The sequence below is a fragment of the Olea europaea genome, unplaced genomic scaffold, assembly GCF_002742605.1.
Source record: "Olea europaea var. sylvestris unplaced genomic scaffold, O_europaea_v1 scaffold3420, whole genome shotgun sequence".
In the NCBI taxonomy this organism is placed as follows: Eukaryota; Viridiplantae; Streptophyta; class Magnoliopsida; order Lamiales; family Oleaceae; genus Olea; species Olea europaea.
This window is the reverse complement of record NW_019253239.1, coordinates 29172-43140: the sequence shown is the minus strand read 5'-3', so window position 1 is coordinate 43140 and position 13969 is coordinate 29172. Positions and strand designations below refer to the sequence as shown.

The 13969-nt window shown below is 37.5% G+C and overlaps 1 protein-coding gene across 1 annotated transcript; it reads right to left on the bottom strand.

Annotated features, from left to right (window-relative positions):
- Window positions 1–114: 114 nt before the first annotated feature.
- LOC111386096 (protein NRT1/ PTR FAMILY 7.1-like) lies at window positions 115–4046 on the bottom strand. Its single transcript, XM_023010526.1, has 6 exons — window positions 3826–4046; window positions 3087–3146; window positions 2570–2726; window positions 2045–2262; window positions 1401–1960; window positions 115–1129 (listed from the first exon to the last, which is right to left on the bottom strand). The coding sequence occupies exons 2-6, from the start codon at window positions 3102–3104 to the stop codon at window positions 235–237; spliced, it is 1848 nt and encodes a 615-aa protein (XP_022866294.1). The 5' UTR covers window positions 3105–3146; window positions 3826–4046; the 3' UTR covers window positions 115–234.
- Window positions 4047–13969: the final 9923 nt, after the last annotated feature.

Below are 13969 nucleotides of genomic sequence, written 5' to 3'. Positions count from 1 at the left end.
ATGTTATCAGTTCTAGTGGCTCTTAGCACCAATTTAAGTGGCAATATTAAGATTATTAACATATTATCCAATAAATTTGTAATTTTTTTTATATATTGGATAATGGGACAGTAATCCGATTACCACGTAGATTGGTGCTAAGTATCAATGGGGCATAATAGCATTATTTTAAAGAAAAATACATCATATGAACTTGTTTGTTGTACAGGAAATGTGAGATTTCAATGAATTTTCTCAAACTCTATTAAGCATTTCTTCCTCTTGTTGCTTCGATGCTCCATCTTCTGTTACGATGACACTATTCTTTGGCTGTGCAACCGTATTGTCTTCTTCCATATTGATGCAGTTGTACCATTTAGCGCACAAGACATAAATCAAGAAATCAACTGCAGTTAAAGCTGCAATGAGAAAGTAAAATCTGTCCATATGGCCATCGTTTAAGTTCTCCGGAATCCACCCCGGTCGGCTTCCTTTTTTGGTAATCCCCATCACCAAGTTCACAAGCATGCTACTAACATAATTCCCAAGAGAAATTGAAGCCATACAAAGAGAGCTGCCAAAACTCTTTATCCCGTCGGGTGCTTGGCCATTAAAAAACTCGAGCTGTCCTACATACATGAAAACCTCGGATGCACCAACAAGCATGTACTGAGGAATTTGCCAGAGTATGCTTAAGGAGCTCGAGTGTTTATTAGGGACAGCCCTTTTTAGTCTCTCGATCTCAGTTATACCGGCTGCAATCATGGCTAGCATTCCAATAATTAGGCCAACGCCCATTCGTTGAAGCTCGGTTATTCCTCTAGTATTTCCACTTAGTCTGCCGGCTAGAGGTACTAGGATTTGGCGATAAATTCCCGTGCAAATGAGGACACTACAGATGTCGAAAGCAGACATGCTGGCTGCAGGAAGGTGAAACTTTCCAATGTGGGCATCCGTCACGTCCCCTTGCTCTACGAAGAGTGACGCCATTTGAGTAAAAACCACCGAATATATAATAGTGCATAGCCAAATAGGTAGCATTCTTAAGATACATTTGGATTCCTCCACTTGAGTGATGGTGCAAAGTCTCCATGGATTTGCTACGCCACGTCGATCATCATCTGTTATTGTTGCTGCCTTGTCGAGACACCTGAAAATTTTGTGGCAAGAATTTGATCATTTATCAATTATACCTAGAACAACATCATGTTTGGCTGCACTTAGAAGCAACTTTTCTCCCCGCTTTGCCGAGAAAAGCAGACGTGTTGCTGAGAAAAGCAAATAAAATGCTGCTTTTGAGTGCGGCCAAACATGTGTCATTTAGCTGTTTTCATGAAAACGAAAACATGGTAAAAGTGTCAAGAAAAATTTTCCGACGAGAAATGTAATTAAATTAATACCAAGAAAAATTATTAACTCACTGGAATTCGTTACTGTGAAGAATTTTTCGGCTTCCTTTAATGGCAGATTCAGATCCTTCCACCTCATATAACTCCTCTCCATTAGCACATTTTAAATTCCATTTCCTCATCGCAGCAACAAACACCTGTGCAACCCGTGGCAATGGGTTGCCATAAGACTTTAGGTATCGATAACCACCAGAACCAAGCAAAAAAGATAGTAATGCTATAACAGCCGAGCCAGTGGACACCCAAAACCCAGCTGCCCATTTGCCGGAATCCTCAAAGTAAACCAATATCGTGTTGGAAAATAAAGAGCCAACGTTAAGTGCAAAGTAGAAGTAGCAGAAGAAAACTGATTTCGAAACCTTCTGTTTTGCGTCTGATTCATCGAATTGATCTGCTCCAAAGGTGGCTAAAGTAGGTTGATGTCCACCATATCCTAAGGCTACCAAATATATAGCAATATAGAACATGGTTGAACCAAATGATGAATTGGGCGCACACATTAGTTTTCCATCACCACAGCCCTCAGGTTTGAGCAAGAATAGCGAAGATGACAAGGACAAAAGCGCCAGACCCTATTCAGATTTTTACTCATTAGCTATTATTAATGAAAAGAAAAAAGAGAAATTCAAGAAATAATTAGATATGAATATGTTTACCACAACGAATATCACTTGAAAGATAGCACAAGTGAGATATCGACCCCAGTACGAATCACTGAGAAATGCTCCTATAAATGAGCATAAGTATACAGTTCCAGTCCATAAGCTGACATTATTTGCTGCAGAAGCATTGTCTTGTCCAAGAACTCGAGTTAAGAACAAAACCAAGTTGACCCCCGCACCAAAGAAAGCCAGTGTTGCAAGCGCTTGATTTGCTGCACCGTGAAAAATTATACAATTGGAAAGAGCCATGAAAAATATATTATGCCACCGGTGATCAAGGTATACTTAGGCTAATTAGAGGGTCGTCCCAACATCAAAACCTACAATAGAGCCCTCAAGAGCACCCAACTTGTTTATTGACACGTGAGGGGAAATACAAGTACTAAGATCCTAATCCTGAAGCTAAGCTGCTTTATGGGCTTAGTTGGTCTATGATTCTATTTTATCGTCAATCCAATCTTAATTTACGATTTTTATCAATGAAGTCATAAGACACGAGTTAAAATGAAATCCAAGTACCTAACAAAATGAATGCTGAACTCCAGCCTCCTGAGTTCGATCTCTTGAAGCAGCCTCCGAATATGTGACTATTTTTTTGCTTATCTTCGTTCTGAACAACATTTATATTTCCTGAATCCAGTTCTCTTAAACTGAGGTCACCCTGACTTAAAGGTACCTAAAAAGGACACCATAAACAAACAGATTTGTGAATTAAAGTTAATGAGAGAAAAAATAGCAATTTTGAGAACACTCTTGTTCGTTTCGAGTACACCGATAAAGAAAAAGGTCAAATAATTGTGTACTTTCTTGTTCGTTTATAACAAGCCGATGGCGGATTATGCAAACACCCCCACCAATCAAGTAGTTTGTTGAGAACAACTTTCAATTCAAGAAAACATGCAGGGCACAAAAAAAGGGCATGCTCTTAGTTAAGAAAAAACCATGATATTGATCCACGGAATAGGGAAGATTTTTACACATTTTACTGCCATATTTATTGCATGGGAAAGGGAGAAGAAATGGTTATTTTCCCAACCTTTGATCCAGTCTCCATGATGAGGTTCAGCGGGTCAATTGCAATGAATCAAAGCTTCCTCTACAACATATTAACATCAAAAATATTAAATAGAGATGCATGAACAAGGTCTATGCAAGAAAAACATATAAAATCATATTATAGCCTGATTTTGTTAAAATTTGATTTTTTAGTAGATTTTGATAAAAATTTAGGAGAAATGTGTTTATAAAGTTGAGAAAGTTGTGGATATGTGATTAAAATTAATTATCAAATTTGATTTATATTTTTTTCAACTATTTTAAGTAAATCAAACATAGGCTACGTATACTTGAAGTTTACATGCATGGTACCGATGCCTTACAAACAAGTCGATATAATTAGAGGGAAAAAAAAGGATACATATAATCAAATAAATAAGCTCGTGAGGCAAGAACACTCGATGTCATTTCCTTGTAAACATAAGCCCCTACTTGACTCTCTTTAAACAAAAACATTCTTAATTTCTCATACTCATTTTCAATTACGCATTCACACAATAAAATATTTTGTAGGCAAATAAAAAAAAATTCCATACTTTTTAAGCACACATTTTTAAAAAAATCACTATTCAAAATAACATTTTCCCTGATTTCTCTTTATAATGGCCATCAAATAAAATAATTAAAATATTGTCGAGTCTCATGCATGATAGCGTTGAAAGATTTAAAAAAGAAAAGAAAAGAAAAAGATTATGATGTAAAAATGGAACTGATCATACTTCTGTTTACGCCCTGAGAAATATTTACCAACAGAGAGGCCGAAAAGATGGAGCTTTTGCCTAAAGAAGGTTTTGAAGAAGCAATTTACATAGAATGCAAGAAACTGAGGTTTCCACTGCTGCTTCACGCTCATAACTCACGATGCTTTATTACTAATCCCACAAGGTTTCGAAACGGAATTTAACTCGAGTCTCGGTGAAGAAATGGTCTAAAAAGGAGGTTAGCAAGAAGAAATAATGTTTTTGGAAAATGATTCGGGAGAGAAAGAAGATATATTTAGTAATCTTGCGAAGGGTATTGAAAGCGACAGAGTGAGTCAATTTTAAAATAATCTTTGTGGCAACAAATATTTCCAGGCCATGTACGTGTAAGGAAAATGTGCAGCTATTCAACATTTCCGTGATGAGTGCAATAAATACTAGTGGAAGGAATGTAAGATGGTTAATCATAACAACAACCTCTACCACAAAAATTTACAAACCTATGACAATGATATAATCATACATATCTACACACACTCACTAAGAAGTGACATGTGGAAATTTTCTGATGGAATTTCAAATGCTATTTTTAAAGCTAATAAGACGGAATTTAGTTTTCATTAGAGAGCAGACGTTACCGACTAAATATTTGGTGGGTAATGAATTGTAACCAGTCCACAATGGTGGTTATGGGATCCCATAAATGTATGAGATGTTCAAATAAATTAGGTTTTGCATGACAACAATAGTTAGAGATGTGAAATGATATGAAAAACCTTTTACGGAACTTGACAAGTGAAAGAACAAGAAGCTCTGGAATGGTCCCGGATTCCGGTGAAGGCCCGAAAATCACTCGACTCACCACGAAGATATCGAAGCCAGCCAAACCTATTGTCATTTATGGTGACAAAAAAAAAAAAAAAAAATTCCTAGTAGGTAAAAAAAAAAAAAAAAAAAAAATTCCTAGTAAATTAAATCTCACAGTACTAAACCAATCTCTCTATCTTGTTCACTAATTTCCAACAAGCACATAAAACCTTATCCAATCTGAAAGAGCAATACGTTAAAGAAGATATAGAGGTATGTAGCAGGTGAAAATAGGATAAATATATACTTATAGGTTTATTTTTGTGGTATGTAACAAACCCCTATCATTGCTCCAATTTTTTCTCTAGTTTGACGAAATTTGTATAAGAATTGGACAATCTCATGAATTAATCCGAAGATTTCTTGATATAATCCAAGAGTCGAGCCCGACGAAGGCAAGTGCGAGACGAGACCCGTTGATAGTCGATGGCGGACCAATGACGCGATCAAGGGCAAAGCAAGTGAAACAAGTGATGAAATTGCTCGTTCAAGAAACCATTGATTGAACCATGTTCGAGACCCAAAATGGAGCAACTTTCATATTCGGGTCGAAGGTCGAATCAACTTGGATCAATTTGTTATCAAGCGACGAAACCGGAGACTGAAAACACACACAGGCAAAACACCATGCGGCCGCACAGTGGCATACCGAAATTTAAATTGAAATTTTTTGTTGAACCATGCGACCGCATGGAAATACACCATGCGGCCGCACAAGCCAAAAAATTGGCGAATTTTTCAATTTTGGCAATTTTCCATATTTTGTTAGATTTTGATTCTTTTCCATATTTTGGAGATTATGCTCGACTTTTGCACGATTTTTACCTAATTTTTAGGTTTAGTATAAATAGGAGTTTCCATTCAATTGTTAAAAACTTTTTGACATTATTGATATTGAATTAAAGTGAGGCGTATTGTCTTCTTTTCATCGTTCTTCATTGAACAATTTCGAACTTATCAAGTGTTAACTTGTGGCGTTCAAACAACCAGATTTAATTCTTGAATTGCATGATCAAGGGGTCTTTCAAGCGTCGTTCTTGTTGGGTTTTTTGGTTCGACTTTTTTTTGGGTTAATCCTAAATTTTGGATTAATTTGGCTTTATTAGGTTCGTCAATCTCGTTGTAGGTTTCGTAGTCAACGTTGCTACGGGGTTCGCATCAGTTGGTATCAGAGTTTTGGCTCCAAATTAATTGAAGGTTATATCTTTTCTTTATTCGTTGAGTCGTTAATTTTGTTTTCTTAGTTTCTTCTTCTATTTTAATTGTTCTTTCTTAGTTCTTCTTCGTCCTTATTTTTCTTTTCATCGTTTCGTTTAGTTGTTGGTAGTTTAATCATCTCCTTTCATCGAGGAGTAAAAAAAAAATACAAAAAAGAAAAAAAAAAAGGTTACTGTACATTCGAGATACTGTTCATCTCGAAGTATTGATATCATTGTTTGATTTTGTGTTTTTTTCTACTAACAATAATTCCTACATTGTGTTTGATTTTTGGGATATTCAATTGGGTTCGAGTCTTTCATTCTTCTTTTGAGTCTATTCACATATTCGTGTCGAAACATTCATCTATTCCACTTATTCAAGTCCTTTGAGTCTCGTGGTCTTTGATTAATATTCGGTTTGTTTGAATTCCCAGTAAAACAATTGATTTAGTTCACTTGGTTCTTTGAAGTGCTTGGAGGGAGATTTTGAGTGGTAAAAGGCCGAGTGGTGAGTTTAATAGAGGGAAAAAGCCATAGTGAGTGTTTTCCGAGTGAAATCTTTGTGAGGCATAAAAAAAATTTGTGATATGATGACGGAAAGAGAATGTTCTAATTCAAGCCAAAACGCTAATGACAACAATACATCGGAGGACATGATAAGGAGATTTAAAAGGGTACTTGATGATGTTAGGGAGAAGGTGGATAGGCAAGGGGAATGGATGGCACAGATGGGTACTACAATTGCTAATCTTAGCCGGGGACAAGTGGAGATGTCTAATGCTAGGGAACCGGGTAGGCGTGAATCTAGGAGAGGAAGGCGGGATGAGTATCGTAGTGATGAGGATGATTTTGATGAAAATGACATTGATATGGGTCGAGTGAGGTATAGGGGCGATAGGATGGAAAGACGGGGTAGGAATAACTTGGGAGATGAAGTAGATGGAAATTTGGGGAGTATTAAAATGACTATTCCACAATTTAAGGGGAGAAGCGATCCGGAAGCATATTTAGAGTGGGAAAGGAAGGTTGAGATGATTTTTGAGTGCTATAATTATTCGGAGGAGAAAAAGGTAAAATTGGCGGTGCTTGAGTTCGTGGATTACGCGATATCTTGGTGTGATCAAGTACTTACATCATGACGTAGGGGTCGGGAAAGACCAATTAGCACTTGGGATGAGTTGAAGATGTTGATGAGGAAGAGGTTTGTTCTGAGTCACTATTATAGGGAAAGCCATCAAAAATTGCAAGGTTTGTACCAAGGATCGAAAAGTGTAGAGGATTATCACAAGGAGATGGAAATTCTTATAATTCGGGCTAATGTGGAGGAAGATCGGGAAGCTACCATGGCACGGTTCTTGAATGGGTTAAATCGGGATTTTGCAAATATTGTAGAGTTGCAACACTATGTGGAAATCGAGGACATGTTACATGTGGCAATGAAGGTGGAGAGGCAATTGAAGAGGAAGGGGACGTCTAGGCAACCGTTAGGTACTTCGACTCCTAATCCAACATGGAAATCGAAGTGGGATGACAACAATAAAAATGGGGCTGCACCTAGAGGTAAAAATGACTAGCAAAAGGGCAAGGATGAAAACGCTAGCAAACCAATATCAAAATCGGAGGCACAACCGTCGCGCAATCGGGGACATCAAATGTTTTAGGTGTTTTGGAACGAGGCATATTGCTTCTCAATGCCCAAACAAACGGGCGATAGTGTTGCGGGATAATGGAGAGATTCTGAGCGATAGTGATGGCGAGTTTGATGACATGCCGGCGTTGGAAGGTGTTAATGAAGAAGAAAAAGTTGAAGGGCCGGTTGGGGATCTACTAGTCACAAGGCGAGCTCTCACTACTCACGTCAAAGCGGATGACTTGGAGTTGCAAAGGGAGAACATTTTCCACACTCGATGCCATGTCAACAATACGGTATGTAGTGTTATAATTGATGGTGGTAGTTGCACTAATGTAGCTAGCGTATCTCTTGTAGAAAAGTTGGGTTTAACATTGTTGAAACATCCGAGACCTTATAAATTGCAATGGTTGAATGAGAATGGCGAGGTGAGGGCGAATCAAAGAGTGTTAATTAATTTGTCAATTGGGAGTTATAAGGATGAGTTAGTATGTGATGTGGTGCCAATGCAAGCGGGACATATTTTATTGGGGCGACCATGACAATACGATAGGAAGGGTATGCATGATGGGTACAAAAATCGATATAGTTTCATTAAGGATGGAAGAACCATTACTCTTGTACCATTAACACCGGTGCAAGTCTATGAGAACCAATTAAAATTGAGAAGTAAGGAAGAGAGGAGAGCAAAAGAGTTAGAAAAAATGAGAGCAAATAGTGAGTTGGAGAAAAAGAGAGAAAATGTTGAGATAGCCATTAGAGAGAAAAAGAGAGAGCAATCACAAGAGAGAAAAGAAAGAGAGTGCCCCGAGAGAAGAGAGAAAATACGAGCGAATTTCTTTGCAAAAGAAAGTGATTTGAGGAGGGCGGTAGTTGAGAGAAAAAAGATTATTTTGTTCGTTTATAAGGAATCACTCCTCAATTTTGAGGAAACTAACCCACCCCTCCCTAGTTTGGCTAAGTCTTTGTTGCAGGTATTCGACGATGTATTTTCGGAGGATGCACCAAGTGGATTGCCGCCTATTCGAGGCATTGAACATCAAATTGACTTTATACCCGGAGCTGTCATTCCAAATCGACTGGCTTATCGAAGTAATCCCAAGGAGACTAAGGAGCTTCAAAGGCAAGTGGAGGAGTTGATGAGCAAAGGATACGTGAGGGAAAGCATGAGTCCTTGTGCGGTACCGATTTTACTTGTACCAAAAAAGGATGGAACATGGCGAATGTGCGTGGATTGTAGGGCTATCAACAACATAACGGTAAAGTATCGTCACCCTATACCTAGGTTAGATGACATGCTTGATGAATTACATGGTGCTTGCATATTTTCTAAAATTGATTTAAAAAGTGGGTATCATCAAATTCGTATGCAGGAGGGTGATGAATGGAAAATGACTTTTAAAACTAAATATGGTTTATATGAATGGTTGGTTATGCCGTTTGAACTCACAAATGCACCTAGTACTTTTATGCGTTTAATGAATCATGTTTTACATGCTTTTATAGGAAAATTTGTTGTGGTTTATTTTGACGACATCTTAATCTATAGCAAAAACCTAGGAGAGCATTTGGAACATTTAAAATGTGTGCTAATTGTTTTAAGGAAAGAACAACTCTATACTAATCTTAAGAAATGCACATTTTGTATGGATAGACTTATATTTCTTAGATTTGTGGTTAGTGCTAACGGGGTAGAAGTAGACGATAAAAAGATAAAGGCTATTAGAGATTGGCCGACACCTAAAAGCATAACCGAAGTTAGGAGTTTTCATGGTTTGGCTAGTTTTTATATGCGATTTGTGAAGGATTTTAGCACTATCACTGCACCACTCACGGGAGTAGTTAAAAAGAGTGTAGGTTTTCATTAGGGTGATGAAGAAGAACTTGCATTTAATACTATTAAAGGTAGATTGTGTGAAGCACCTATTTTAGCATTACCTAACTTTGATAAAACATTCGAGATTAAGTGTGATGCATCAGGAATAAGGATTGGAGCAGTTTTAATGCAGGATCGGAGGCCTATTGCATACTTTAGCGAGAAATTGAGTGGAGCTGCTTTAAATTATCCTACATATGACAAAGAACTTTATGCACTTGTTCGAGGTTTGGAGACTTGTCAACATTATCTATGGCCGAAGGAGTTCGTAATACACACCGATCATGAGTCACTAAAGCACTTACGGGGACAAGGTAAATTGAACAAGAGGCATGCACGGTGGATGGAATTCATTGAGACCTTTCCATACGTCATTCGGTATAAACAAGGTAAGGGAAATGTGGTGGCGGATGCGTTGTCGCGAAGGTACGTATTGTTAACTACTCTTGATTTTATGTTACTTGGGTTTGAACATATTAAGGAATTGTATGAAAAAAATGTTGAATTTTCGGATATTTATTTGTCATGCATAAAAGGGCGGTTGATAAGTTCTTTAGGCATGAGGGGTATTTATTTATGGAAAATAGGTTATGTGTTCCTAATTGTTCTATTCGGGAGTTGTTAGTAAGGGAGGCACACAGTGGTGGATTGATGGGACACTTTGGGGTTCAAAAGATTTTAGATGTATTGAAGGAGCATTTTTATTGGCCTAAGATGAAAAGTGATGTTGAACGAATTTGTAGTCGATGCATAAGTTGTAAAAAGGCTAAATCTAAGGTTTTACGACAAGATTTGTACACACCTTTACCTACACCTAGTGAGTCTTGGGTTGATATCTCGATGGACTTTATTTGGGGTTTACCTAGGACTAAGAGAGGTCGGAATTCTATTTTTGTCGTTGTAGATAGGTTCAGCAAAATGACACATTTTATACCATGTCACAAAACTGACGATGCCACGAACATTGCTGACTTATTCGTTAAAGAAATTGTGCGTTTACATGGGGTTTCTAGAAGCATAGTGTCGGATCGGGATGTCAAATTTTTGAGTCACTTTTGGAGAGTTTTGTGGGGTAAGTTAGGCACTAAGTTACTATTTTCCACAACTTGTCACCCACAAACGGATGGGTAAACCGAGGTAGTGAATAGGACTATGACACAATTGTTACGCACAATAATAAATAAAAAATTGAAGAGTTGGGAGGAGTGTCTACCATTTGTTGAATTTGCATACAATCGAGCTGTTCACTCTACTACTTCATATTCTCCATTTGAAATTGTATATGGTTTTAATCCACTAACTCCTTTGGATTTAATTCCTTTACCTGTGAATGAACGTGGTAGTTTAGATGGCAAAAAGAAGGCGGAATTAATTAAGTCACTCCATGAAAAGGTAAAAGCGCAAATTGAAAACAAAAGTAAGTTGGTTACGTCGTAGGCGAACAAAAGGTAGGAAGCGCGTGACATTCGAGTCAGGAGATTGAGTTTGGGTGCACCTTAGGAAAGAGCGGTTTCTGGAGCAAAGGAAGTCCAAGTTGCAACTGATGGGCGATGGTCCATTTCAAGTGATTGAAAAGATAAACGACAATGCTTACAAGTTGGACCTTCCAGGTGAGTACAATGTTTCGGCTACTTTTAATGTATCTGACCTCTCTCTGTTTGATGCAGGTTCAGATTCGAGGACGAATCCTTTTGAAGAGGGAGGGGATGATATGATCCAGGAGTCGAGCCCGACGAAGGCAAGTGCGAGACGAGACCTGTTGATAGTCGATGGCGGACCAATGACGCGATCAAGGGCAAAGCAAGTGAAACAAGTGATGGGATTGCTCGTTCAAGAAACCATTGATGGAACCATGTTCGGGACTCAAAATGGAGCAACTTTCATGTTCGGGTCGAAGGTCGAATCAACTTGTTATCACGCGATGAAATCGGAGGCTGAAAACAAGCCTGTGTGGCCGTACAGGCCAAACACCATGCGGCCGCACAGTGGCATACCAAAACTTCAATTGGGATTTTTTGTTGAACCATGCGACCGCACAAGCCAAAAATTTGGCGAATTTTCCAATTTTAGCAATTATCCATATTTTGTTAGATTTTGATTCTTTTCCATATTTTGGAGATTATGCTCGACTTTTGCACGATTTTTACCTAGTTTTTAGGTTTAGTATAAATAGGAGTTTCCATTCAATTGTTAAAAACCTTTTGACATTATTGATATTGAATTAAAGTGAGGCGTATTATCTTCTCTTCATCGTTCTTTATTGAACAATTTCGAACTTATCAAGTGTTAACTTGTGACGTTCAAACAATCGAATTTAATTCTTGGATTGCGTGATTAAGGGGTCTTTCAAGCGTCGTTCTTGTTGGATTTTTTTATTCGACTTTCTTTTGGGTTAATCCTAAACTTTGGACTAATTTGGCTTTCTTGGGTTCGTCAATCTCGTTGTGGGTTTCGTAGTCAACGTTGCTACGGGGTTCGCATCATTTCTCCTATGAAAGGTTTGATAATATTAAGAGATACCCCTGAATTAAACTTAGGCCTTAATATCTTATAAGAGTTTCTAAAGCTTCAAGAGCAATTTGTCCGTCTCAAAGCTCGAATATTGGTTAAGTACGTCTCGGTAAGAGAAATGACAATTGCATTATATGGAGAGTATGTGGCTAATGGTTCCCTTTTCTGCATATGAGCTCATTTTCAATACTCTCCCCCAATCTCATGAGAAGCAAGTCTAGCAAGTCCTGCCTGAACATGACCTCAAATAGCCAACTTCTCACGGGACACTACATACTCACTCGAGGACAATCTCTAAAAATAAATATTGAATCTCAAGATTGGAATAAAAATTCCATGTTGAATATATATATATATATAGGAGCAGAGGATGAAGCTTAAGCCGAAGATGCAGACGCATCTGCTTTTGGGAATCTACTTAACGTGCGCAGCGAAAATTAAAACAAATTTCAATTCCCACCAGGATTCATCTTTGTGTTTAGATAGAAATTTGGATAAAACTGTACATTTTACAAGATCTGCAAACTTCTTTGCTTTTCCCTTGTTCCAGCAGCTTTGATTTGCCACCTATAGCTGTCCAATTATCCAGCCTCCAACGGTGATCCACACAGATAACAGATTGCAGTTACGAGGGTTTTCTCCTCTTGTGCTAGCAAGAAAAATTATGAGAAAACTATCTGGATTGAAAATCCTAGCCATGTATTTATATAAACCCAAACGGGTCTGGCCTGGTCCGGTCCAATATTTAATTAATTCATTTAATTAAATCCGGTCCGTAAATTAATTAATCCAATTAATTAATTCGAGCTTATAAATAACCAACCCAATTAATTAATTTATCCAATGATTGTTAAATTAATTAATTGACAAATTTCAATCTTCCAATTCTCTATTGTGTACGACCCATCAGGTTCCTGATCACGATGCCTAACGACATAAAATATTATTTTGATATAATCAAAATTGATAAATTAAAACACCATTTTAATTTATCATCACTTCACACTCGTCGTCCCAGATTGATATCTAGCAATGTGTTAGGATAATACATGTGACAGGGAATGTCATGTGGTATGAAAAAACCAAACTCGTTCGTTTACCGTGAAATTATAATCCCTTCGTCAATATGATCCGATCAATTACGAGATATGGAAGTGCGTCAATCCCGAATATTGATCATATCTTTCACTCCACTATTGAGTCAATATAAGTCGAAAACTCCTTTTCGACTTATGAGTACACCTTGGCCAAGGATTTCGTTATCGACTTAATTGAATGAAACGTAGATCATAATCTCCTACTATCTAAGAGTGACGAATCATCTATTGGTTATTCACAACCTTTATATGATTCTTGACATACCTGAACGATGCCGTATTAGCGGCCCTTGGCAGAGCAACATCCAACACCGTCAAAGCATGACCATCCTCATATAAGGTACTATGACGACCTCAAGTCAAAAGAACCAATCCCACTACTGAATGTTAGAGATTAACCACTGACACTCATATAGTTATCAATGTGGAATCTCTCGCTGGGTCTCCAATATTTTGTTCTATAACAAAACATTTACGTGTTCATTTAAGCCTCACTACACTTTAACTTGTGAGATCAGCTACTTACTTCACAAGTAAGAAATGCCACACGTGATGGTATATCCGTAATAACGATATCCGTATCTCGTTATTACTTACAACCACGGACGATTTAAGATTTAATCATATGTAATTTTTATCTCACAATCACAACTCCTTGTGATTAACAAATTACGAAAATTTGAATCTACGGACTCTATTATTTAATTTAATTATTTATTAATTAAATAATAGATTTGCCATTAAATTGCATTAATTATTTATCAAAAGTATTTATATCCAAGGTTGATTGGACCTAGGGCATAACACTTATAAACTTCCACTTGCACTAGATTCAATCACTTATGTATCCAATATCATAAGAGTCTACATGACGATCATATTTATGCTACGATAACTCTTTGTCAGTGGATCTGCAATATTGTTAAATGTGGAAATTTGTTCTTCTCTTCACGTCATCTTTATGTATTATCTTTCCAATGAG